We start from the raw sequence: 26249 nt of genomic DNA, 5'->3' as shown, positions 1-26249 counted from the left end.
ATAGTCATGAAAATAAAGGAAACGCATTGAATGAGAAGGTGTGTCCAAACTTTTGGCCTGTACTGTATATATATATACTGGAGAGACAGTACGGAGCCCCCCTGGGGTCACATGGTAGAAACAAATATTTGATGTGTGAATCCGTTCCCTTGGTTTAGTAATTCGTTCCCTCGGTTTAGTAATCCGTTCCCTCTGTTTAGTAATTCGCTAGGGTTAGGTTGTTGTGTTTTTTTATTTATTTATATATATACTGGAGAGACAGAGAAACGGTACAAGGAGGTCAATAGAAGTTTTTAGGGGACACAGTAGAGGGGAAAAGCGGGTGTCTTCAGGAGACGCAGTGCTGGCGGGCAGTAGATGTCTCATTAGTAACCATCACTATTAGCACACACGTCCCTGCAGTTATGCCAGTGTTGTCTAACCATGCATGCCACCTCCTCCGTTCTGCTCCTGCAGTTCTATTTGGGTAATGAGACCAAATGGCCAGGCGCCCAAGCCAAGACGGCAGGACCCCAGGCCCAGCAAGGAGCCTACCAGGCCCAAAGAGGAGCCTACCAGGCCCAAAGAGGAGCCTACCAGGCCCAAAGAGGAGAGCCCCAGGCCCAAAGAGGAGCCTACCAGGCCCAAAGAGGAGCGTCCCAGGCCCAAAGAGGAGCCTACCAGGCCCAAAGAGGAGCCTACCAGGCCCAAAGAGGAGCCTGCCAGGCCCAAAGAGGAGCCTACCAGGCCCAAAGAGGAGAGCCCCAGGCCCAGCAGGGAGCGCCCCAGGCCCAAAGAGGAGCCTACCAGGCCCAAAGAGGAGCGCCCCAGGCCCAGGGAGCAGCCAGCCTGGAGGACCAACCCGGAGGTGTGTGTGTGTGTGTGTGTGTGTGTGTGTGTGTGTGTGTGTGCTGAGTAGAGATCAACGTGGGTCTTGTGTGTAAATTACCAGAGAGTCTATTGAAGTTCAAACAGCCTCACAGTCATCCATGAACACATAGGGGATATGTCATTATATAATAATAATAATATATAAATATAAATGTTTTTTATATTGTAGCAATGAACAGCAAGGCTCGGAGGAGGCAGGAGAGACTCCTTCAGCAGGCTGCTGGGCTGACGGAGGACAGACCTGTTACTGTAAGTGTAACCATCACTATTAGCACACACGTCCCTGCAGTTATACCAGTGTTGTGTAACCATGCAGCCATGAATGATGCCACACCTCCTCTGTTCTGCTCCTGCAGGTCTGTTCGGGTGACGAGGCCTCTGAGACCAGTGCCTCTGAGGACCAACCCAGAGGTGTGTGTGTGTGTGTGTGTGTGTGTGTGTGTGTGTGTGTGTGTACTGAGTAGAGATCAACGTGGGTCTTGTGTGTAAATTACCAGAGAGTCTTGAATTACAGATTACAGATGCGCTTTAAATATTTGCCTTGACAAGTAAAAGTCTACGGGCTTGACGGCCCGCCTGTATTAATAGGATTGTTGTAACTTTATAGGTTACATGATTAACTTTATAGGTTACATGATTAACTTTATAGGTTACATGATTAACTTTATAGGTTACATGATTGATTTATAGGTTACATGATTGATTTATAGGTTACATGATTAACTTTATAGGTTACATGATTGATTTATAGGTTACATGATTGATTTATAGGTTACATGATTAACTTTATAGGTTAGAGGATTAACTTTATAGGTTACATTATTAACTTTATAGGTTACATGATTAACTTTATAGGTTACATGATTGATTTATAGGTTACATGATTAACTTTATAGGTTACATGATTGATTTATAGGTTACATGATTGATTTATAGGTTACATGATTGATTTATAGGTTACATGATTAACTTTATAGGTTACATGATTGATTTATATGTTACATGATTAACTTTATAGGTTACATGATTAACTTGATAGGTTACATGATTGATTTATAGGTTACATGATTGATTTATAGGTTACATGATTAACTTTATAGGTTAGAGGATTAACTTTATAGGTTACATGATTAACTTTATAGGTTACATGATTAACTTTATAGGTTACATGATTGATTTCATGAACTGATGCTTCAATCACAATGTCGCGCAATATCAACGTCAGTCACTTTTGAAGTTCAAACAGCCTCACAGTCATCCATGAACTCATAGGGGACAAGTCATTCTATAATAATAATATATAAATGTGTTTTATATTGTAGCAATGACCAGCAAGGCTCGAAGGCAGCATGAGAGACTCCTTCAGCAGGCTGATAAGCGGAGAGAGGAGGCTGCTGGGCTGACGGAGGACAGACCTGTTACTGTAAGTGTAACCATCACTATTAGCACACACGTCCCTGCAGTTATACCAGTGTTGTGTAACCAAACATACTCAAAATCTACGTCATATCTAGTATGGGTAGTATGCTAGTACGCTATTCCGAACACAGCCTGTGTGTGTCTCTTTAAAACATAAATAGGAGATGAGTCCAGTCCAGGGCATCCACCCCCCTTGGTAATTGGGAAATCATCCGGCCAATCAACACCAGCCAAGTTCCCACCATTTTGTATTGCCTTGCTGGTGGTTTAGTTTGTTAGGTGTTTCTTTGTTTAGTGATATTGTTAGTACCTTGTTAGAGATAATTTGGTTATAATTGTGTTGATACTTGATTAGATGTTTTGTTTATATTTGAGTTTTGTAATCTAATCTAATCTAATCACTTTTTACTTTAAGGAATTTACACAGTGACTTTTTGTTTGTTGTTTTAAGAACCATCCTCGGGATGTGTTTATTGTTTGTTTTGTTTTGAGGCATTTGTTTGTAGTTTCTAATTCTGTTTTTATCCGTACCATAATACTTTTAAATTGTCTTGGCCTAATAAATATCTTTATATTACCTGTAATTTGTTACTTCTTCTTCACCCTAGAGAACTAGAACGTAACACTCATCATAATGTAAATCAATTATAACTGTAGCACATCTACACATACATGCACATAGGACACATACACATACCCACTCACACACACACACACATACCCACTCACACACAAACTGTGTGGGCATGATGACACACACACACACACACACACACACACACAGTGCATGCACGCACGCACCAGGGTATATACAGGAATCTTGATTTTCCCAAAAATTATTTATCAACTTTTAATACTTTTCGAGACACCGCGGATACCCTGAGTATGATATATTATTATAATTCTAAGCAAAAAGCAAAAAAGAATTATAAGATGCAGGACAGGTACAGGTACATAGTAAGACCACCAGAGGGCACAGAAAATATTTGATATTTTATTAATCAAAGATCTACAGTATCTTGTATCTGCAGGTGAGTTGAGCTCATTCCCTAAATAACTGTCATAAAAATAATTACAGTGAATCTAATTCACTACACACACTGTGACTCTTAGTTGATCAATTATCTAATGATATGGAAATTACCAATAATACATTGTGAAAATAACACATTACTTCATATTACTCATTCATATCAGCAGAGGTAGTTTTGCCAAAAGCTTTCAAGAAAATAGCTGGTTACAGCTCTTAAGACAAGTACAGTGTATAGAAGCATAATCTGCACTATTATAAGAGAACATTATACAGTATATTCTCTCATGAAAATAAAGTAGTGAAAAAAACAAAAAAAAACGATAAAGAGTCAATGGTAAATACAAATCAAACATTGACGGTCAAGTCCGTATGAGTTTCCTCCTAGTGCTGACTCGTGTCCACAGGTTGCGTGCGGTCCTGGCGATGGTCGAGCCGCGGGGCAAACGAAGGCTCCTCAGTGGCTCCCTGATACAGGCCAGCACCCCGGGGTCCGCATGCTGCAAGTACTCATGGGAGATGTAGTTTATATGTTTCAGCTGTTTGCTGTAGTAGTTGCGTAGATCACAGAGCTCCTCCACCGCAGCCTCGGAGATGATGGAGGCCTGGGAGGGGGAGTTGACCAGTGCTGGCCTCTGGTGGTCGGAGTTGGTAACTGCACTGTCCGAGGGGGAGGAGGCGTGGGCGGCGGCAGCACAGGGTTTCCTCCTCCGTCTCTGAGGGGCTGTAGATTTCCGTTTAGGATTGGGTTTGATTGGCGGTGGTGGTGGTGGTTTGGATTTGCTGTCAACGACTTTGTGTTCCTTCTCTGTGATATTAATCTCCACATCCACCTCGATGGCAGCGGGCTGGACAGGAGGAGGAACGCCCTGGTCCTCCCCCTCTGTCTGGCCCCTGTGCTCCGTGTGTCTCCTGACCTGGTTATGCAGGTCTTTGTCCACCTTGATCAGCTTGTGTCTGTGTAGGGGAGGACTGCCGTCGCCAGGGACGACGGCAGGTGACGCCGCCTCCTCGGCTCCAGCGGGGGGGGGTCCGTCCTCCTGCGGAGAAAACGGCCAGAGTCAGTGACCTCTGATCCTTGACCCCCTGAGGCCCTGACCTCACCAGACATGCTGTTAACCAGAGGCCCGTATCCTAATACAACTTCAAGCACCTTTCTCTTTTGTGTTTGCAGATCTAACGTCATTAGATAGGAGTAAGCTATAGGGCTCAGGGGGAGCCTCTGCCATACTTGGACCTATCCAGTTCCATCAGATCTGCAAACACAAAAGAGAACGTGCAGGGAGGGGAGGGGGCGTTGTGTTTCAGACCAAGGCAGTACCAGATAGACTAAGCGTTGTTAGTGTGGCACAGCGTTAGTGAGAGCATGCTCCATACAACCAGGATGAACCGACAGTCGTGTAGTGTTGACGGGACGGACACACAGGACTGAGTCAGCACACAAACTATGAAAGCTGTTACTACCAGTGTTTGTGAATGGTTACAGAGATGTGATTATGAGCTCATGCATATTCCATTATTTCACAAATGATGACGTATTCTATTAAAGATATCGTACCAGATGCAATATCAATGTTTTGCTCTAACCAGGACAGACATGTACTGTGAATGGTTCCCCCGACAATGCCATGCCAAAGATGCAATTGGTTGAATATGGAATCAGGTGACTGTACTTAGTGGTTTGTTGTCCTCGGGGGGGCTAGGGGAGGAGGTCTTTCTTGACCTTCTTGGTTACGGGGGCTTTTCCAGAACTGTCAGCAGGTCTTTTTCCTTCTTTGGCCTTTACATTTACCTGTAGGTCAGCAACAACAGGCTTTTACCCACAGTGCTTCACTCTCTCACTCTCACTCCTCACTCACCCATCTCACTCCCCTCATTCACTCATCTACCTCACTCACCCACCCAACCACCCTCCTCACTCACCCTCACCTCACTCACCTAAACCTCACCCTCCCACCTCACCTCACTCACCCTCCCACCTCACTCACCTAAACCTCACTCATCTCACCCACCTCACTCACTCACTCACTTAGCTACCTCACCTCACTCACTCACCCCAGTGAGGTACTCACCTACCACCCACACACACACACACACACCCACACCCACACACCCACCCACATCTGGGTGCTAGAATATGGCAGGAAGAATCTAAGGAGTGACATGGGAAAAACAGACAACCCTTGATCGTTCCACTAGAATCACCTGTAGTACTGAAAAACCAACCATAGGGCATTACCACACTGCACACGTCTGAGGAAAAACAGTTTGAGGGGGGAAATCTATACACCAAGTTCAGTTTAGTAAACCTACAGCATTAGAACTAGATGAATTACTGTGATTTAGAAACACTACACTAGAATTAGGGAAGGGGTACAAATCTATGACATTGTTAGGGTATGATTACAGTCACAAGTGATGGAGGCAAGGATTTACTGTCCTACAAAAGCTGGGATACACACACATAACAAAAAAATACATAATCACTGATGTTACTGTGAAGTGATTGAATGATGACTCGTATGCTGCAAAACAACACATCCTCAGATGGCCTCACTTACCTCCAAGGGTTGTGTGGTTAATAATTCTACGTTTTTTACAAACAGATTTTTGGGGGGAGATGGGGAAAGATATGGGGCAGAGACGCATAAGGCAAAACAGAGACATTGAAGGAATACTGTCACGACAGGAGAGATACAGGGAGAAACTTGGAAATGGACTAAGGACTATAAAACTTGAATACTGCACATCAGAGTCAACAGCACAAAGGAGAGAAAAAGAAAGAGATAGTTGAATTAAAACTCTTCACTAGGTGAGAAAACAAAGAACAAACCGTAGAAGGATTAATGATCAGTGTTTCATCAGACATTTGCACACTCATTCTCATTTTTCTTTTTGTAGTCTTAAACGTCTGATAAGAGTTTGAATCTGGGGTGAACTATCCCCGAAGAAGCTAGCCTGTCTGCTTCCCTGTGTGCGTGTGTGTGTGTGTGTGTGTGTGTGTGTGTATGTTCATACGTTTGTTGTTAGAGGCCTTCAAATGGCTGGTCTATCTAAGAGAAGGGCCAAACAGTTAGCAAAGTATTGCTCAGTATCTGCTATTATTGGTAGCCGCTCAATATGGAGAAGGCGGTGCTTCTTGTACCCCTGAGCTGGATACTGTCTGTTTTACAGTATTGATACTGTATCTGTCAGATCCACTGTAATCATCATACTGTGTGTAGCATAACTGGTTGTTGGCTCAGCACTACTGTAACTGACTGTTTTCATAATGTCAAAATGCACTGATAGTATTTATGTCCTTTTGATATTGTACATGTATGTGGACATAAATAAAGCATTTAAAATGTGTGCATGCGCGTGTGTACTGACCTTGGGTGTGCCTGCTCCTGTCCTCCTCATCGTCAGGGTAACAGAGTGACTCTGGCTCTTCAGCAGGGGAGCTTTACGGCCCACCTTCAGATAGAAGTACGTGGTGTACGGCGTGAAGCTGAAGTCCTCGCTACGGAGAAGACATAAAGAATAGAAGACAAAAACTGAGATGGAATAAATAATAACAGCTGTGAAATAATAAAGAATTTCAATAACAAAACGGCAGAGATGGGGCCTACTGTGGGTATTGATTCTATGTTTTGTTTTTTCCAGCATTGTTCTATGGTGAAAACCATAGCTGGCTCAGCTCGGCTCATGTGTACAAATTAGGGAAAGTGTGTATTATACCCTACCTAGGCCCTGCAGCAGTAAGACATGGTGTGTTTTATACCCCAGGTAGCCTTGTAGCAGTAAGACATGGTGTGTGTTAAACCCCAGGTAGCCCTGTAGCAGTAAGATATGGGGCCGGTTTCAGAGACAAGGCTTAAGCCTAGTCCTGGACTAAATCACACTTTCAATGTAAAATCTCCATTGAAGATGTTTTTTAGTCTAGGATTAGGCTTAAGCCTTGTCTGTGAAACCGGCCCATGGTGTTTTACACCCCAGGTAGCCTTGTAGCAGTAAGACATGGTGTGTGTTAAACCCCTGGTAGCCTTGTAGCAGTAAGACATGGTGGGCCCTATTATGCACTTCTTAACTTGCCGTCTTAAGTGTTAATTAAGACGCACCGCCAGATTAAGACCTACCGGCACCCTTATTATGCGCTTCATACGCGCTACTGCTATTATGCAGGTGTCGATAGGCGCCCACACATTAGACGTAAAACTCCCGTGCATATATTGCTCATTGTGGGAGTGTTCATATGTTAATGAAGTGCACTAGGCGCCCCTGCTATTATGCGATCTGACTTTGCTCCTATCGCTAAGAAGTGGTTTGAAAAGTTCTTAAGTTTAGACTTCATGCACGTTTTGAAACACGAGCGCGCCTCCGCGGTTTGCGCATGCATGTGGGCACACATGAACACGCACGTGGCTCCACGGCAAGACGTCAATTACGGTCACAGTATAAATGCTTTATTTCAGAAGGGAGAGGCAGAGAAGCGCGCTGACCTCCTTCTCAGGACTTCCATAATAGCATAGCGCTAATGACTCAACGCAGCCGGTTCTTAAAGGGAATGGCACCTGGCACGCTGATTGGGTTGATTGAGAAGACGCCCAAAACACACCCATGACTAATTTCTTTGCTTAGCGCCGGGTTTTAGGCGCCCACTACAGCACGCATAATAGCAAAGTGGCCTTGACCACGCCTCCACGTCTTAAGTTTAGATCTACCGCCTCGTCTTATTGATGAAGTGCATAATAGGGCCCGGTGTGTTTTATACTAGGGCTGCACGATTTGGGGAAAAAATCGAATTGCGATTATTTGGACAGATATCGCGATTGCGATTAATTTGCGATTATTATTTTTTTAAATAGCAAAAAAAAAAAAAAAAAAGGGAGTTTTTGTAAAGTGTGGCCATATCTCCGGCTAGGAAGGTCGTATCAACGTGCAGTTTGTTTGTACGTCTTCAGGGGACTTAGAGGCTCCCTCCTCTAGCACCCCCACAGCCCGAGCTACGAGTGAAATAACTAAACTTACATTGGGTTGCTTTAAAGTTGGGTTGCTTTAAAATCAAGCTTCAGATTAAAACGTGATGGAGCATTACTAACCTGACTCAGGTGGTTTGTTTCACACAACCATCTAGGAAAGCTTAATTGGAAGCTGTTTGGAAAAGGGCAGGTACTTTCAAAAAATACTTGGCAGGTGATTGGATGAATATCACCTATTTTCAGAGAGCATTACCACATGATACCATCAAACTATTAACTGCTCTAATTCTAATGCAAGGATGAGAACTTAAAAGATATGAATTGTATATATGATAACCTCATCTCATCTAGACAGGTGGCTACTTTCTAAGATGATCCAGCTATTAAAATGATCATTTGGGGATATACTGTGACTATAACTGAAAGGACCACATCTAGATGACTCGGTCAACAGTCGAACTGATGAATGATAGAATGGTGGTCTCTGACTATGGAGCACAGACACACGTCACCTTGACTTAGGAATCTGTGACATACTTCAGCCCAAGGCTAGGCTAGGCTAACCTCTGCGTCTTTAAAGCCGGCTGGTATGAACGAATGGTATGAGGTTATGCATACAGGACACATTCATGTTTGACAACAGAACAGTTAACTTCCATGTATCCATAAGCCTGCTATACTATATAAACACCAACCCGCAGGTTGCTGAGACTGTCAACTCTGTGTCTGTACTTTAACGCCGGGTTAGCATGAGTAGCTAAGCTAAGCTACCGTCTCAAAGACTACAAGTTAGCTAAGCTAAGTTTAAGGCTGGACTAACAGCACCGACATGCACTTGGCTGGTACAGTTAGTATAGTGAAATTGTACACTTACCTGTCGCAATTATAACATACTAACGTTTATCATACGTCCAGTAAGCCATGTGGTGTCTAATTGTCTCCGTTACGTTAGCCCAAAGTCTCATAATAATTGGACTGACTGTCGTGACACAACCTATGCCTGCGTTCGTAAATTCGCTCTGAGAGCGCCGGGTTCAAAGTCATAAAGAGACCAAGTAATTTGATTGGACAAGAGGCATTCCATGAGTTCTGATCAAATTTCCAAAAGAGGTTTTATTCTCAATGTGACTTCCTGGTAAAATAAAGGTTTAAAAAAAAAAAAAAAAAAAAAAAAAAAAAAATCGCAGGCAAATCGCAGGCTTTGCGATTAGCTAATCGCATCATTTCAAATCGCGATTTCGATTTAAAATCGATTAATCGTGCAGCCCTATTTTATACCCCTGGTAGCCTTGTAGCAGTAAGATATGGTGTGTGTTAAACCCCTGGTAGCCTTGTAGCAGTAAGATATGGTGTGTGTTATACCCCAGGTAGCCTTGTAGCAGTAAGACATGGTGTGTTTTATACCCCAGGTAGCCCTGCAGCAGTAAGCGGGTGATGATGGCCTCCACCTCCAGACGAGACATGTTCGTGGTTGGGATCGTCTTCTTGTATTTGGCCGGCCCCCTCCCCATCCACGCGTCCGTCACCTTCAAGGGGGTCAGCTTCTCGTCCTGAGACGCGGCCAGCTCCAAGAGCTGGACCAGGTCCCGTGCATGCTTTGTGATGTCCATCGTGATGTAGTCTGGGAACACACACACACACACACACACACACACTGTTACGACCCTTTAGTCTAGGGAACTACAATACACACACGTTCAAAGACATAGTGATAAAGCCATGGACAAACTTCATTCAAGGTGTTAGTCACACACACAGTCACACAGACACAGACACACAGACACACACACACACACACACACACACACACACACACACACACACACACACACACACACACACACACACTTCAAGGTATGCCATTCATTTACGCACAGCCACACACACACATACCGTTTCCATGACGGCAGACATCACACATCTCATTGCATCCTTCGTCATCCCAAACTTCGTCGAAGTGGACTGCCATCAGCGAGCGCCGACACCTTTGAACAAACACACACGAGGCAGGACAACAACAGAGTTGGCTAAAACAGAGACACACCAGCAAAACATCCTTACAGCCCTTTCCTCTAGTAGCCTCCAACTATGGACAGCACTTATGGACAGCACTTATATAGCGCCTTTATCCAAAGCGCTTTACAACGGCCTCTCATTCACCCATTCACACACACATTCACACACCAATGGCGGCAAGCTACCATGCAAGGCGCCGGCCCGCTCACTGGGAGCAATTTGGGGTTCAGTGTCTTGCCCAAGGACACTTCCACATGTGGCCAGCCGGGGCTCGAACCGCCGATCTGTCAACCTTGCGATCATCACCGGCTCTACCTCCTGAGCCACAGCTGCCCCTGGTTTAAAGACAGTTTAAAGACTACAACTATAGTACCTGTCAACGCTCTGGCAGTAGTCAACCATCTGTAGGAGCTTCTGCTGCCCCACGTTCTCCATGACCACCATGGTGCTGATCCTGAAGATGTCGCTGAAACCGAAGTAGACAATGCAGTCTGCCGGACGGTCGTCTCTGCCTGAACCACACAGAGAAAAGATGCTAGGAGTTTAGAGGAGAGAGGTTGGGATATAGTGAGTGTAGAGGAGAGACATAGTGAGTTTAGAGGAGAGAGGTTGGGACATAGTGAGTGTTAAGGAGAGACATAGTGAGTTTAGAGGAGAGAGGTTGGGACATAGTGAGTGTAGAGGAGAGACATAGTGACTTTAGAGGAGAGAGATAGGGACAGTGCAACAAAATAGGAAGTCAAACCATCTAAGTCAGAACACAGAGTGGAGATTATAAAAATAAGTTGGATAAAGGCTATTTGTCCATCTCATGAGAAGAGACCGAAGAAACACCATTGTTGATACTTTTCCGAGGTCAAACAATCAGGAGTTGTTACTGATCTCTCAAGAGATGTCAGACAAGATAGCAAGATAACTTTGCACCGAAATTGGCTGTGTGTCGTAAAAACTCGATGTAGATGTAATGGCAGTCTTACCTGCTCGGCCACTCTCCTGGTAGTAGTTCTCTATAGACTTGCTGAGGGTGTGGTGAATCACAAACTTGACGTCAGGTTTGTCAATCCCCATACCGAACGCCACCGTGGCCACCACCACCTACAGTACCATAGAAACACATGACACGATGATGATGATGATGATGATGACAATAACAATGTAGATAGATTTGGTGGTGCCAGCCTTGATTTAAATGTGTATACCTATTTACAGTTGAATGAGCATGCCTGGCGGACATCTTGAAGAAATCGCACCTCGCCATTTGTTATTTTTGTTGGTACACTATACTCTATATTATATATAATATATATAATATTTGTTGATACTCATTCTTCCTATGTGCATTAATGTGATGTTGTGCGCTAAATAAAGGTTCTGTGAATACAGCACAACATAATTGTGACCATGTTCTCCCAATGAATGTCTAACGTGGACATGCGTCATTAACGACACAGAGTCATCAGCTTCGGATATTGGCATGAGTGTAAACTCCTCGCAATCCGATGCATCTAAATTTGAGGGCATGGTGAAATAGCATTTTGGGTGTTCTCAATTGAATCTAGGATGCGATATGATCAATTGTCTGTCACACAGGGATGAGCAAAACATTGTCAATCACTGTTAACCATGGAAATATAAACGTGATAACATTTAACTTCGCTTTGCTCTGCGTCGTTTGGAGCTGTGAGAACGCGCATTCGAAGTCGCTCCCGGAGCAAACAGCCGACGGATGCTCCGCTTGAAAAGGGTGGTTTCGCTCCGATTAGAAACGACGCATCGAGGCTGTCCATAGGAAAACAACAGCGCATGCGTGTTGATCTGGATAGGAGCGGGACGAACGGGCAATTTAAACATTTTCGGACCAATCAACTACCAAGTCTGTTGCTTCGTTTGCGTATGTTACTTTGTTTACATAAAGGGCTGTGAGAACGCAGATCAGAGAAATAATTTATGCAACAATGTTGCAAACTCATCCACTTGCTCCGGGTCATGATTCAGACTTTCATGTGAGAACATGATCTTAATTTGGATCAGAATGATTGTGTTTAGCGAGCCAGGGTCAGATTGAGCTGGCTGATATTCTCCTCTACGACTCAGAATCTGACAGATAGATCTGATCCTAGATAGCAGTACGAGGTCTGTAAGGTCACCTGGATCTTGTTGGTGCTCCATTTGCGGTGAACCCGTGACTTGTCCTCAGGGTTCATGTTCCCGTGGTACGGGTACGCTTGGACGCCCTTCTTCTGCAGGTCTGACGCCACCGTCTCAGCATCCTTCTGGGAAAACACGTAAACGATGCCTGCCAAGGAACAGATATTATTATATTATTTTATTCTATTTATTCATATTGTTCTTGCTCCTGTTTTATATTTTATATTTTATATGAAAGTCCCATTATTTTATCCTATTGCTCAGATCAAATTGTATTTAGTCTATTTTTTGTTGTTGATCTGGTGTTGTTTTATTGTGTAATTGTGCTGTATGTTTTGGCTGTTGAAACTTGATGTTGAGCTGCTGTCTTGGCCAGGCTTCCCTTGAAAAAGAGATCATTGTGTCTCAATGGGACCGACCCTGGTTAAATAAAGGCTAAATAAAAAAATAAAAATAAAAAGATCTACTTCAGCGACACTGGATATGAAGCTGCTGTTGGTTTTGAGAAATATGTGACAAAATGTAAAGCATGTGATTTTAAAACTTCCTTTGTTTTTCTTTCCGTGAGATATGCCTCTGTTACCTGACTCATCCTTATATCGCTCCTTGATCAGTGCTGAGAGGTCACTTATCGACTGATCACTGTTGCCATCTTTAATGCGAACCTGGAAGTAAAAAATAAATAAAATAAACCCAGACCCTCAGCATCACAGCTCTTCCTACTGTATATAGCGCTTTTCTAAGACCCAAAGATGTCGAAAGAGAATGGTAGTATATCAAGGGATTCCAACTAATATAGGGAAGGTAAAAGAGTTCCAAAAATATCCTGAGTCGCTCCACAACATTACGGTCTATGATGAACAGTACAGTAGTGAGGTCTAAAGGTCAGAAGGGCAGTATGAACAGATGTCTGTGTGTGTGTGTGTTTGTGTGTGTGTGTGTGTGTGTGTGTGTGTGTGTGCCTGCCGAACAGGTGGCAGCCAGGTGTGAGTGTGTGGTTGCCGTGACTCCTACCTCGTAGTACAGATTGGTGCGGTTAAAGGAGGAAGTGAGTGTGATTGGCTCGGGGACACACAGGATCTTCTGGCAGTCCTTTAGAACACTACTGGTTGCCGTGGCAGTCAGGCCTAGCAACGGAACCTTGGGGAACTGCCTCTTCAGGATCCCCAGGAGTTTGTAGTCTTCGGGATAGAAGATGTGGCTTATGTCAGTAATATGAAAAACATACATAGAGCTAGTTTCATAGATGCAGATTAAGGGTGTGTTCTTACTAGAACATTTGCTTCACTTGGAATCGGAGTTTAGGATAAAATTTGCTTTGCAAATTTGCTTTGAACGCGCATTCGAAGTCGCTCCCGGAGCAAACAACTGACAGATGCTCCGCTTGAAAAGGGTGGTTTCACTCCGATTAGAAACGACGTATCGAGGCTGTCCATAGGAAAACAACAGCGCATGCGTGTTGATCTGGATAAGAGCGGGACGAACGGGCAATTTTCTATTTTTCTGACCAATCAACTACCACGTCTGTTGCTTCGATTGTGTATGTTACTTGTTGCGGCCGTACCACCTTGTCAAGCCTGATCTCGTCAGATCTCAGAAGCTAAGCAGGGCTGGGCCTGGTTAGTAACCTGGATGGGAGTCCAAAAAGGGTGAAAGCCTGGTTGCCGTGGCACATATGTGGCTTGGGGTTGGCATGTTCCCCCCATGTCCACTAGGGGTCTCCTTCACCCCACATAGAAAGACATGCCAAAGTGAACACTCATCCCTGACCACGATGGTGAAGAACGCTACTTGGTCCCCGGGGCGCCGGGCGTCGGTTCAAGCCGCGCCAAAAGGGCGACCGCTGCCCCTGGCTGCCAGTGGAGGAATGGCAGCCCGGATGGGTTACAAAGGCAGAGGACAATTTCCACCTGGCGACCCGCCGAAGATAGTGCATGTGCTTGTGTTTGTGTGTGTGTTCACCTAAAAAACTTGCATGTGTGTGATCAGTGTAAAACTGCCGTGTGTGGCCATTAAAAGACTATCAAGGTCCGATTTCTCTTTCTCTTCTCTACTTTGTTTACATAAAGGGCTGTGAGAACGCAAATCAGAGAAATCATTTATGCAACAATGTTGCAAACTCATCCACTTGCTCCAGGTCCTGATTCGGATTTTCATGTGAGAACATGACCTTAGACTAACCCTAGACTAAAAAGCATCCTCAATGGAGATTTTCCATCACAAGTATAATTTAATCCTGGACTAGGCTTAAACGTTGTCTGTGAAACCGGCCCATAGAGTTCTGATACAAGTGAGCAGCAATACAGTGTTTCCATGTCTCTGGAAGTGTAGGCTTATGCATAACAGTAGGTTGTGAATTATTACTTAGTTGATGTAGGGCTTCATAATGTGTCCCAACCAATCAGATCACATAAATCTCTGAACCGGTTTTACAAAACGAGGTGACTGTGTTGATGTGTAATAATCAATATTAGCCTAGTGGATATATGCGTATATGTTTCTTCCAGCTGTGCCTCGGTATCCTTCTGTGTTACTCAGTATGTAAGACCAGTTGGACCTCTAGATCCTAGGGGTCTCCATTAGACCACCCACACAATGTATAGTACAGTCTGTCCTCTGAATGACAATGGCAAGAGAACACTGGGTAACATTATACAGTGGAATCTTCTTGGCCATCTGGACGATGGGATTCTTTACCTTATAAGGAGGTAAAGGAAACTCCCCTCTTCCAGTGTTTATAAACTGTCTGATGACTCACTGAATTTCGAAGACCTGCATTGCTACAGTGCCATCAGTTAGTATTCATCCCCCTGGATTTTTTCCCACATTTTGTTGGGTTATCTGACTTTAAAATACATTTTAAAAATGTTTTTTTTGTCACTGATCAAAATACCCAATACACCATAGGGCTGCAACTAACGATTATTTTGATAATCGATTAATCTGCCGATTATTTTTTCGATTAATCGGATACAAAATAAAAGCGGGAAAAAAAGATTTCTTTTGCAAATTTTATTTTATGTTTTCTAAATCAGCCAGGCCTATACATATACATGTGCAAAATGAATAAGTATTAATAAAAAAGAATAAATAAAAAAGGCTTTGCTACATCAAATAGGTATAACAACAGGCCATGGACTATGGCGGTAGATTGTTTCAATAAAGTAGTTGAACTCTAGCTCAATATATGCATTGTTTTAGGTAATAACTTTGCTTAATGTAAAGGTCAGTAACCCAAAGTGCAATATAGGCTACAGACAAGACACTAATGTTTTTATATAACAGATATGCTCCAAAACAATGCAATGTGTCCTCTCACTCCATACAATAGGCTAGGCGACAGTCAGTGCCTCACTCTAACTCACGGGTAGCTTGGTAGGCTACCACTAGCTAGCCTTTAGCTTATCACCTCTGCTCTACCACTGACGTTAGCCAGCTAGCTAAATACACTTGTCATGCAATATTGAATTCATGAATGCGAGCAAACACTCACTGGCTATCGCATTACATTACAGTCATTTAGCTGACGCTTCGCCAGAACTCACACTAACGCATTTGCATGGAGAGCAGGAGACCATGGAAGGGCTGAGCCCAGCAGTACTTATATAATAAAACAATAGGAAGTTAGCTGTAACCCTCCTCTATAGAAACATAGTTACTGCTCTGGTTCTCAGCACAGCTACGCAGACTACAGCTGGACGAGCAGCGTAGTGACAGTCAGCTACTGGCAGCAGCGAGCTAACCCTGCTAGCTAACTCACTAGCATGTCCTGACAGCAGACAGCAGACAACTTCACTCTCAAGGCTTTTGAGTAGCATGATTTAAATGTAGCCACCGCGCCGGTGTAGGTACCGGATTTTCCCACTTTTCCGGTTCCGGTCATAGGTTCTGCCCTTTCCGGCCATAGGTAGCGCTATGATTCGCTATGATTCGCGATGCCTACACCGGCCGCAAGACAGCGTGGCGTGCGTCAACAGGAAGTAGGTTTGTTATGGAAACAAAACCCGACCAAAAAAAACAAAAAAAAACGACGAATCGATAATGGCATTCGTTACCAACGAATTTCATTATCGATTTTTATCGATTTCATCGATTCGTTGTTGCAGCCCTAATACACCAAGTGACAGCCTAATCCACACAATGTGTAATTGATTCCCATGTGATTCAGAAACCCAAATCAAACAGGCCCAAACCCTTAAAATATTTAAATCTGAGCTAAAAACCTTCATGTTTTGCACCAGTTATGATTAAACACAAACACTTCTATCAATGTCTTTTTTCCATTAACTATTGTCTTATTAAATGTTTTATCTATTTACTTCTTATTTGCTTTTATTCATTGTAATTTTTATTTTCTTACTATGCTCCTCTTGCTGTATTTTTATAATGTATGTAAAGCACTTTGAATTGCCCCTGTTGTATGAAATGTGCTATACAAATAAACTTGCCTTGCCTTGCCTAGTAACAGGGTAACTCACCTGGTCTGAAGTCATGTCCCCACTGGCTGCAGCAGTGGACCTCGTCCACGGCTATGCGGCTCAGCCTGTCTGCGTTGTAGGCCTTCTCCAGCCGCGACATCAGCAGCTTGCTCTTGGCGATCTTCTCCGGGGTCACGTACAAGAGCTTGAACAGCGCCTTGGGATCCGTCAGCCCAGCCATGACCATCTTAGCATGTTCCTGAGGCACACGGAGCCAGTCCAGTCAACAGCCAATCGTCAAGCTATCATCAATACAATCAATAACAATAAGTGAAGATTAATGGTAAATGGTAAATGGACTGCACTTATATAGTGCCTTGTTTGCTGCTCCAAAGCGCTTTACAACGGGCTCTCATTCACCCATTCACACACACATTCACACACCAATTCACACACCAATGGCGGCAAGCTGCCACGCAAGGCGCTGGCCCGCTCACTGGGAGCAATTTTGGGGTTCAGTGACTTGCCCAAGGACACTTCGACATGTGGCCAGCCGGGGCTTGAACTGCTGATCTGCCAACCTTGCGCTCATTAGACGGAGACTTCCTGTGCCACAGCCGCCCCTATGTGAAACATGACTAAATAAATACAGATCTGTCAGTGTTTGTGGTTACCTTACTGCTGGAGGCGTTGAGTGTGACAGCTTCCACACTGATGGACTTCAGGTACATGAGCTGATCCTCCATCAGAGACACCAGGGGTGTGATGACCAGGGTAAAACCTACACACACACACCACACACACCACACACCACACACCACACACACACACACACACACACACACACACACACACACACACACACACACGTTAGAATACTGCAGGACAGATGGACCCTTCTCTGTCAACTCTGGGGTGATAGGCTTAAGTATGTGTTTGCATAGCACACACAATTAGTCAATGAACTGTGAAATTCTGAAGCTTGTTAGGAAACAAGTGTGTGTGTGTGTGTGTGTGTTGACTATACCTTCAGAGCAGACCGCAGGTAGCTGGAAACACAGACTCTTCCCCCGGCCTGTTGGCATGACCAGGAACAGGTCCTTGCCAGACATGCTCAGGTTGATGGCCTTCAGCTGCAGAGGACGGAACTTTGAGAGTTGGAACGCATCCTTAAGATTCTGCTCCAGTTTCTTGGACCACGGAAAATCTAGAACGTTGGAAGAAATAACGACATTCAGACATTCCAGCTGTACGTCTGCACTTTTAGATTAGATTCAACTTAATTGTCATTGCAGAGTACTGTACTATAGAGCAAAAATTAATTTCAGCATCTAACCAGAAGTGCAAATCATTTTTTAATTTTCCCTCTACCATCAGTGGCCAATGCCAATAATATTGCCCCAAACCCTAAAGGTATTTGGCTTTGTATGGTTTATATTTTATATTTATTTTTATATTTTATATTTATATTTACATTTATGTCTACATTTACATTTATTTTTGGCATTTAGCAGACGCCTTATTCCAAAGCGACTTACAATCAATACTGTGATAGAAATGAAAAATCTTCTTTTATCACCATCTTCTAAACCTAGACTTTTAAAAAAAATCATGTTTCTATCAAAAACCATGCGTGTTACTTTTAAGGATCTTGTTTTTGTAAATATGTGGTCCTGTACCAGCATTCTCATAGAGAAGCAGGTCCTGCTTGCTGAGAGTGGAACCAGAGGAGGAGGAGGAGGAGGAGGAGGAGGGTTGGGCGGAGTCACAAGCCACCTCCAGCTTGCGGAGCAGACGTTTCCTACGGGACGTCAGGCTGGCCTGCTTCTCCAGCAGCTCAGCCACCTGCAGCTCCACCACCTCTAGCTCCGCCTCCACAGAGTCTAGCTCCACCTGCACCTCTGCAGGGAGAGAAGAAGAACATATTTATTTTGTAAATTCTGATGACAGGATTAAATCCCTTGAGATGCAGATGAACATAAGTAATGATAACAACTCTTACTAGTACTAGTGTTACAATGACCACTAATACTAAGGACACATCATGCATGTATTCATGTAAGATTAAGAGGTGTCACTCATAGGTCAGGACATTTCCATGACAACAAAGGAGACACACATTTTGCACTAACGACAGGAATCTTATCTAGCTTTCACTCGATTGAATTAGCTTTCACTCAAGTCCATTATTAGCAGTGATTTTCTTTAAGGCTCAAGAGAAGACTTAGAAAAAGAAAAGACACCCAAAACTTAGAGCTATCCAATAGGACAACCGCTGTTCTCTGGGGTTGTGCCATTTTGAATACCAAGATCACGCAGGGGAGAGGTGTCTGACACTTCCCCAATCACTAATGAGCTGTGCTTCACAGGTAGGGAAGCTAATGACCTCAGCCACACTCATCAGTCTCTACACACCTGTTCCCTCGGGGGGGAGGATAGTGGAGGACTAGCTGCCCCAGTTAGCTTCTCAGCTCACTCAAAAACAATAACATGATCTGTCTGTTTACTTTAAGGGTTTCAAATAAAAATAATAGTAATATAATAGTACACTTACAACAACAACAATAATAATAATAATAATAATAATACACTTACCATTGGTGCTGTCACTGTCCATTACCCAGGCAGGTCTAGCACAAAGTACCTTGCAAGCTCTATAGAATTTGGATCATCCTGTTGGATGGAGAGAGAAAAAAGCACTTGGTGAAAAACATCACTAGCTAGCTAGATAGAACAACCTGCTAGTTGGCCAGCTAGCCTAGCTGCAACTTTTTGACTAATGAGAAACGTTCTCCTGGCTGCTTGATAGCGTACAACATCAATTGAAATAGTACAGGTCGCAAGCAATTACATCGTGACCCGTCTGTTGCTGTACTAAGGAAAATATAATATCTTCATGGTGGAACTAGGAGAAAATCAACTCACAGTTCGTTCACCGTTCAATCGCTCTCAGTGTTTGGTACTCCTCCTCTTCGCGGTTGCTAGACAGCTCGTATCAGGCCGGCAGGCTAATGTGTTGCGAACCAATCAAATTGCGCCTACTTTCACTTTCTCCTTTTTTTTCAACCAATCAGGGGTACATTCAAGAAACTCACTGCAAAGCTGAAAACGGAAACGCTGTGACTTTTGTCATTACGACAACAAATGCAGTTAACAGTACATATATCAGCACACAGCCATGTCCATATGGACAGGCTATACGATGTTGAAGCAATGACGCGGTCTTCTCTTTAATAACCTATTAAACTATTGCTTTATCATGTTGAACACACCCCAGATGTGTTCCCCGGAAGTTGTAAACAATAGAAGGCGTGTTTCCGGAAGACGTGGCTGTTGCTGCAGTGGGCAGCTGTCATCATCTCAACATTGAACTCCCAGCTGAATATATATTCAACAGTTCCAACTTTTATGTGTCATAAGCTGTTGATCCTTTTTCACAATGATCTCTCTAACGGACTCACAGAGTAAGGCGATTTCGATTTGAATGGCTGACTGTAGCTTGCCCACAGTTTCTGCTCTCTTCCTAACCTGTCTCAGCTGATATGGATTACCTATGCTAAGCTAACTTTGAGTGTAACCTAAGGCAAAAAAAAGCTAGCTACTGTACAACTAACCCCAGTAGCTAGATCGCTAACTAGGGACGAACTATGATCAAACTAATAGGGATGGAAGTACTGAAACTAGAAGTCATTGTCCAGGATTTTGACAGCTGTCAAATCATAGTCAGCACGACCTAGATGTCCTTAGATTCTCTGTGTGTCATAGTTTCAGAATGAGAGTCAGATGTTGTCTAATGTCTTTCGTGTTTTGAAGGGGACATTTCAGATGTATCAATACAGTAACGATTCTTCTTTTCCTACAGAGATTGGGATGGGACTAACAGGCTTCGGCGTTTTTTTCCTCTTCTTCGGCATGATCCTGTTTTTTGACAAAGCCCTCTTGGCAATAGGGAATGTGAGTGATTATTCATGCAACAGTTGGTTACATTACCAGCACTTACATAATCTATAACACTGAGAAACACACAGCTGCTGCTGCTGATGCTGCTGAGCCCCCCCCCCCCCCCTCTGTCTCTGTCTGTCTCTCTCTCTCTCTCTCTAGATCCTGTTTGTGGCTGGGCTGGCGTTTGTCATCGGGCTGGAGAGGACCTTCCGGTTCTTCTTCCAGAAACACAAGATGAAGGCCACCGGTTTCTTCCTGGGGGGAGTGTTGGTGGTGCTGATTGGCTGGCCCATTGTCGGAGTGGTGCTGGAGGTCTATGGGTTCTTCCTTTTATTCAGGTGAGGAGAGGCCGAGGCCCTCTGTTTTCTGAACAGCATGCAGTTAGGAAAGACTTTCTGTCATTCTCCTGTTTTGCCTCACCCTTTCTAAAATGTTGTTAGAGTGTCAGATCTGACACTGATTCATTGAATTAATTAATTACCTCTCTCTCTCTCTCTCTTGCTCTCTCTCGTCCAGGGGTTTCTTCCCAGTGATAGTTGGCTTCATCAGAAGGATACCCCTCCTGGGCTCCCTGCTCAACCTCCCCTTCATCAGTGGGGTGAGTATGGGGGGGCACAGCAGGGCAGGGGTAGTCAACTCCAGTCATGTATGTGTTCCTGTCCAGCACCTACACACCTTATTCTAATGACTATTCACACTCATACCTCAACTGGATCATCTGGATCAGTCAACAGGGCCCAGGGTTAGGGTTATCTGATCCAGGGTTAGGGTTATCTGATCCAGGGTTAGGGTTATCTGATCCAGATTAAACGTTTTGAACAACCGGGCCCTGTCGTTTTGGTTTGTTGAGGCGTGTTACTATGAACATTACATAGGCTAAGCTGTTGACCGTTCTTGAACGCATCTCATAAACTACACAGTCATCCAGCTCATGGTGGAGGCCCTAGCTGCTGCCTGCTACCCGGCAGTGTGATGCTGGTGACCACTAATAACCAGTGTGTGTTTTGTGGGCACCAAATTGGAGCAAACATTTTGATATGAAGGAGGTCTGCATTTACCTGAATTCATCCAATAAGATTGTAGGTTTTTTTCCTTTTTTGTTGGAAAATGTTTTCTCCTTTCTTGTGGCTCTTGAACATACCCCTGGTGTGTATGTGTGTGCTTGTGTTGAGGTGTTTGTCTCTGTCTCTTTAAAGCCTTCGTAAGGCTCTGTGGACAATCAGCAGGCTTGGTCAGTCACTGCAGATTTTCCCCCCTTGCATGTGAGCATGGGCTGCGTCCGTTAATGTGTTTCATGTACATTGATTACAGCCAATTCTTGATAATTGCAAACAATGATTAAGCTCAATGCAGTTCACGCAGTTCACATGTCCCAGTTCAAATACTGTGCACCCTTACTTGCTTTGGATATCTGATTTGTTTGGTTTAGTTTAGCATGCATTCACAACACTCCTAACGGTGAAAAAATACACCGCAAGCGTTCACCTCAGCAGCGCGTGTGCATGGCGGAACTGCTGCGGCTCTCACAGTTACGCCTACCATACCGGAAGTGTGTCTTCTGGGGCTCTAACTGCGGAGCTGCTACTGCCAGCCCTATCTTTGTACATTGAGTTTTGTCTGTGACACGCGCAGCACACAAACAAAAATAGGCGAGAGTCCTAATCTCTAGATGGCGTGTCGTGGCAGCCGTGTGCCTCACACAGGTTCTATGGCTGCTCTAACCCATTAACATGGGCCCCAAATGAAACGCACACACTCTGCTGAGGTTGACGCTTGCGGTGTGTTTTTGCCGTAAGTCATTGTATTCATCAATCAGGAGTCGGCTGTAATATACTATACTATATATATATATGTGTGTATAATATACTATATCGCTCTAATCGTGGGAGAACACTGCCGAGTGTATTCTTTCAGTCATGTCAAGCATCTATTCCATCACAGAGCCATTAATCAAATGCTAAACTCTTCCATATTACTACACAAGGAACTCCAGTAGTTTTCTGTTTGATAGATTGAAGTAGTATACATTTGAATTATATTACTTTGGCTAATATAGGGCTAGTTCACATGTCCATAATATCCTTGTTCCATGAATTGGTACATTAGAATGTATTTTTGTTCTACTTGTGTGAATGGAATGTAAAATCGGGATAACTAACTAACTTTTTATTTTATTTTTTTTTCAGTTTGTGGACAAAGTGGGAGAAAGCAACACCATGGTATAACAGTTTTTTGTGCCCAGGAAACATCTCTATTAAAGTTATGATACAGTGTAGTTTCATAAAAGCAATGCAATCCCCCATTGGTCAAATCACTGATCTCAAACAGTTAGGTCATTTTTCCGAGGCTTTATAATAAGACCGTTTCCCCGTTTGACGGGATGAGTCTGCTTGTTTTGTATCTGCAACTTGATTGGTCCACTGCGCCGGTTAAGGAGTACCAGTCCTGGTTGCCACGGGACACTGTTACTAACGGAGCTGGTTACCCCAAAATGTTTCTTACGTCGTTGAACAATGCTCGCTTCTGTTGGAAGATGCCCCAAAAGGTAACCTAACGGACCGTATCAGCGCGGCTCAGTTACTCTACGTTGAATGTACAGAAGAGATCCCCCATGGCCTCTGGAGGACTTCTATAGAGGGGTTGACAAGACAAGAGCTGGTTCTGTTGTTGCCTTTTGGTTCCATGTGCTTTAACTCCCACGGGACAGAAGCGTTGTCCTGTCAGACGCTGCTTTACTTCCTCTGTTATTTTCTTGTGTTTTTTTATTTTCTCTCACAGCTGATTGAGTACCAGTTGTGACAGTTGGTAATTCTTTTCACTCCACTATTTATCTGTCATTTCTGAGTAGGACTGGCTGAGGGGGACTCCTGCAGATGCGTGTGTGTGTGTTGTTGTTTTTTTATTTTTTAATGAAAGAGCAACAATTGATTTAGAGTTTTATCAGTGTAAGCTATACGAATGGAGGGTACTGAATGGTTACATGTGAAATGACTGCTTTGACAATGCTGTCTGACACTTTTGTAAATACACTTGGGAAAGAAAAAACTTGCATTGTGTCTGTCATTGATAAGGTAGGCCTACACATTGATACTGTATGTGCAATGCAACCTTTCTGTACTTAGATCAGTTTTGTTTACCTCCATTGGCTAAATTAGATGTTAATTGATGACAATGTCAATGAAAAGTGCAGGGGAATCCAGCAAGTCGAGCTATCCTATCATCCCCAATCAAACACTCCCAGGTCCATTGAGAGGCTGTCAGCTCTTCATTCATAAAAACGACCGCGCATATATCTGCACCGCTTCAGTGCCTAAGCAGTAAACATATCAATACTTCCATGCAGTTACTCTCATTATTTACAACGAGAAGAACACATTGCCAGCATTTTGCATCAATTTTATGAGTTCTTGTTTTTTTACAGGTTCTTTTAGAGGACTATTGCCTTTGGTTGCTATTTTCATTCAGAAAATATGTAATTGTGTCGATTAATTTAAATGGAGAGTACCGTAATTGATTGGCACTTCTATTCATTCACTCTCGCGTCGCACTCGGAGGACGCCCCTATTTCATCAAATTGACATGACCTATTGCTGTTGACATCCATAACCCGTTAAATTGCGCAGTGGTTTCCCCCGCCCAGTTGAATATAAATACAGGGATAACGTTTTACAAGCCATTCACTTTCTCTCCAGTATCACTTGAGACGGACCTACAAGCACTACAAGACAAGGGAACTCCGTCGCAATGAAAGTAAGTTGTATCTACCGGTATCTAAGTGGTGAATTATTTAGGGACGTTTTGGGTAGCGCAGAACTGCGGATTACTTTAAAATGTTATTTTCTGTGATCAATTGACGCGGTATCAATTAACCTCCCTGTGTGTTGGAATTTCCTAACAGCTTTGATGAAATAGCAGCGTATAGTTTTGCGCAGTTTGCGTAATTACGCATGAACCAAGTGTCCTATGTACTGTTATTATCAATAGGTGTCAAGACTTTTGATTTTTATCTATACTTTTTGTAAGATGTCAACTTTTCGGATTTTAACATACTTTAATTGTTGCAGGGTGTGAGGACTATTACAGCCTACGCACTTGCACTTTTACTTGTGGCAACGTTTGTCTCCAATTCCTGGAGCGCACCGAAGGTAATAACAAACACTGATCTTTCTCGCTAGCCAGAAAGTCCTAGGATTGTTTTCATAAAAGCTAATTTGATCTAATAAAATCTTTATCTTTCCAAATAAAGGGCAGTTTCCAACGGAGAAATTGGTCGCCCCAGGCTATGCTTTATCTCAAGGGCACGCGTATGTAATTATACCTAATTTTGCATCTGCATCTTATTCTCCTAGCCTAAGTTATACACAAATATGAATGAACAAAAAGCAAAAAGAGTCATTCTGTATGCGCCTCAACAATGTATAAGCTAATTATGTGAATGTTTTAATCACAGAGGGAAGACGATTTATCTCAGAGGACGTAAAGGAGGGAGATGTATTTGACACATTACATTTAGGTAAACAGAATAACAGTTTTTTTTTTTTTACTGAGCTCTCTCTGTGTGTGTGTGTGTGTGTGTGTGTGTGTGTGTGTGTGTGTGTGTGTGTGTGTGTGACTCAACACTGACTCAACACTGTGCATGACATCCTTCTTTCAGAGACCCGCAGCCAAAACACAGAGAAGCTCAGAGTGAACCAAGCAGCTACCGTCCTGCTCAACTTTCTCCAGCAGGCCAAGGAGGACGGTGAGATGGACCTACAGTACAGCCTTGTTCATGAAGTTCCTTACAGGGTTGGGGAGGTCAATTCCATTTCAATTCAGTCAATTCAGGAAGCAAACTGAACTTATCATTACCAAATGCTATGCTATGCTTTTCAATTGGACTGTCATCTAACTTCCTGAATTGACTCAATTTAAATGGAAATAACCCCGACACAGGTTCACAAGATTATGGGTTTCTGGTCCTAGAAACTGGTTGAAGAAGACTTAACGGACCCAGGCCAGGTGGCATCAGCACTCAGAGAAAGTGTAGTCCTTCAAGATCCCTTTTGACTGTAACATAAAGTTATCTTATAGCTGTGTAGTAACACTGCAATTACGTTTGTATTAACATGTTGTTACATAGTCATTTGGTAAGGTACTGTATTTGTAAGTGCATAGCAATGTCATTCCACTGGTGTATATACCGTAGCATAAACCATGCAACTTGATTGGAAACTTCGCTATGCAATTGCTGAATTACTATGTAACATGATAATACAGTGTATTATAACTACTGTTATTACAGTGTCACTACATAGGTATTAGAGATATTGCCATTAATGTTATTGTTCTTTTTTAATTTCAGCTGATGACAATCCAGACCAAATGTATTTTCAAGACCTGCCAGCATGGTAAAGAGAATATCTCTAATGTATTATTTAATGTATTTGTAACTGTAAAAAATAC

General features: G+C 43.3%; 3 protein-coding genes across 3 annotated transcripts; 2 read left to right on the top strand and 1 right to left on the bottom strand.

Annotated features, from left to right (window-relative positions):
• Positions 1 to 3279: 3279 nt before the first annotated feature.
• recql (RecQ helicase-like) lies at positions 3280 to 19501 on the bottom strand. Its single transcript, XM_080537534.1, has 14 exons — positions 19458 to 19501; positions 18542 to 18763; positions 17890 to 18069; positions 17537 to 17643; positions 16923 to 17121; positions 13459 to 13625; positions 13028 to 13109; positions 12444 to 12592; positions 11274 to 11391; positions 10670 to 10808; positions 10174 to 10265; positions 9685 to 9901; positions 6692 to 6821; positions 3280 to 4359 (listed from the first exon to the last, which is right to left on the bottom strand). The coding sequence occupies exons 1-14, from the start codon at positions 19477 to 19479 to the stop codon at positions 3682 to 3684; spliced, it is 2502 nt and encodes an 833-aa protein (XP_080393660.1). The 5' UTR covers positions 19480 to 19501; the 3' UTR covers positions 3280 to 3681.
• A 710-nt stretch (positions 19502 to 20211) lies between these two features.
• Positions 20212 to 23792, top strand: golt1ba (golgi transport 1Ba). The gene is made up of 5 exons (XM_080538637.1): positions 20212 to 20326; positions 20725 to 20816; positions 20964 to 21142; positions 21321 to 21402; positions 22991 to 23792. The coding sequence occupies exons 1-5, from the start codon at positions 20302 to 20304 to the stop codon at positions 23027 to 23029; spliced, it is 417 nt and encodes a 138-aa protein (XP_080394763.1). The 5' UTR covers positions 20212 to 20301; the 3' UTR covers positions 23030 to 23792.
• A 756-nt stretch (positions 23793 to 24548) lies between these two features.
• spx (spexin hormone) lies at positions 24549 to 26198 on the top strand (the record flags this gene model as incomplete). Its single annotated transcript, XM_080538326.1, has 6 exons — positions 24549 to 24554; positions 24869 to 24949; positions 25051 to 25108; positions 25255 to 25317; positions 25459 to 25545; positions 26149 to 26198. 6 exons carry the CDS (start codon positions 24549 to 24551, stop codon positions 26196 to 26198), a joined length of 345 nt encoding a protein of 114 aa, XP_080394452.1.
• Between the last annotated feature and the right edge of the window lie 51 nt (positions 26199 to 26249).

The sequence above is a fragment of the Nansenia antarctica genome (assembly GCF_963989245.1).
Source record: "Nansenia antarctica genome assembly, chromosome: 8".
In the NCBI taxonomy this organism is placed as follows: Eukaryota; Metazoa; Chordata; class Actinopteri; order Argentiniformes; family Microstomatidae; genus Nansenia; species Nansenia antarctica.
Note: the sequence above shows the minus strand (reverse complement) of the source record. Positions and strands in the feature narration are given on the sequence as shown.

Excerpts from the sequence above, each read along its gene's own strand:
- recql (XM_080537534.1), bottom strand. The coding sequence starts at position 19,479 with ATGGACAGTGACAGCACCAATG. Across the intron at positions 13,110-13,458 it reads GCACCAATCTGTACTACGAG|GTTCGCATTAAAGATGGCAA; the intron begins GTAGGAGTCACG and ends TTTTACTTCCAG. Across the intron at positions 9,902-10,173 it reads TGTCTGCCGTCATGGAAACG|ACTACATCACGATGGACATC; the intron begins GTATGTGTGTGT and ends GTGTGTTCCCAG.
- golt1ba (XM_080538637.1), top strand. The coding sequence starts at position 20,302 with ATGATCTCTCTAACGGACTCACAGA. Across the intron at positions 20,817-20,963 it reads CCCTCTTGGCAATAGGGAAT|ATCCTGTTTGTGGCTGGGCT; the intron begins GTGAGTGATTAT and ends CTCTCTCTCTAG. Across the intron at positions 21,403-22,990 it reads ACCTCCCCTTCATCAGTGGG|TTTGTGGACAAAGTGGGAGA; the intron begins GTGAGTATGGGG and ends TTTTTTTTTCAG.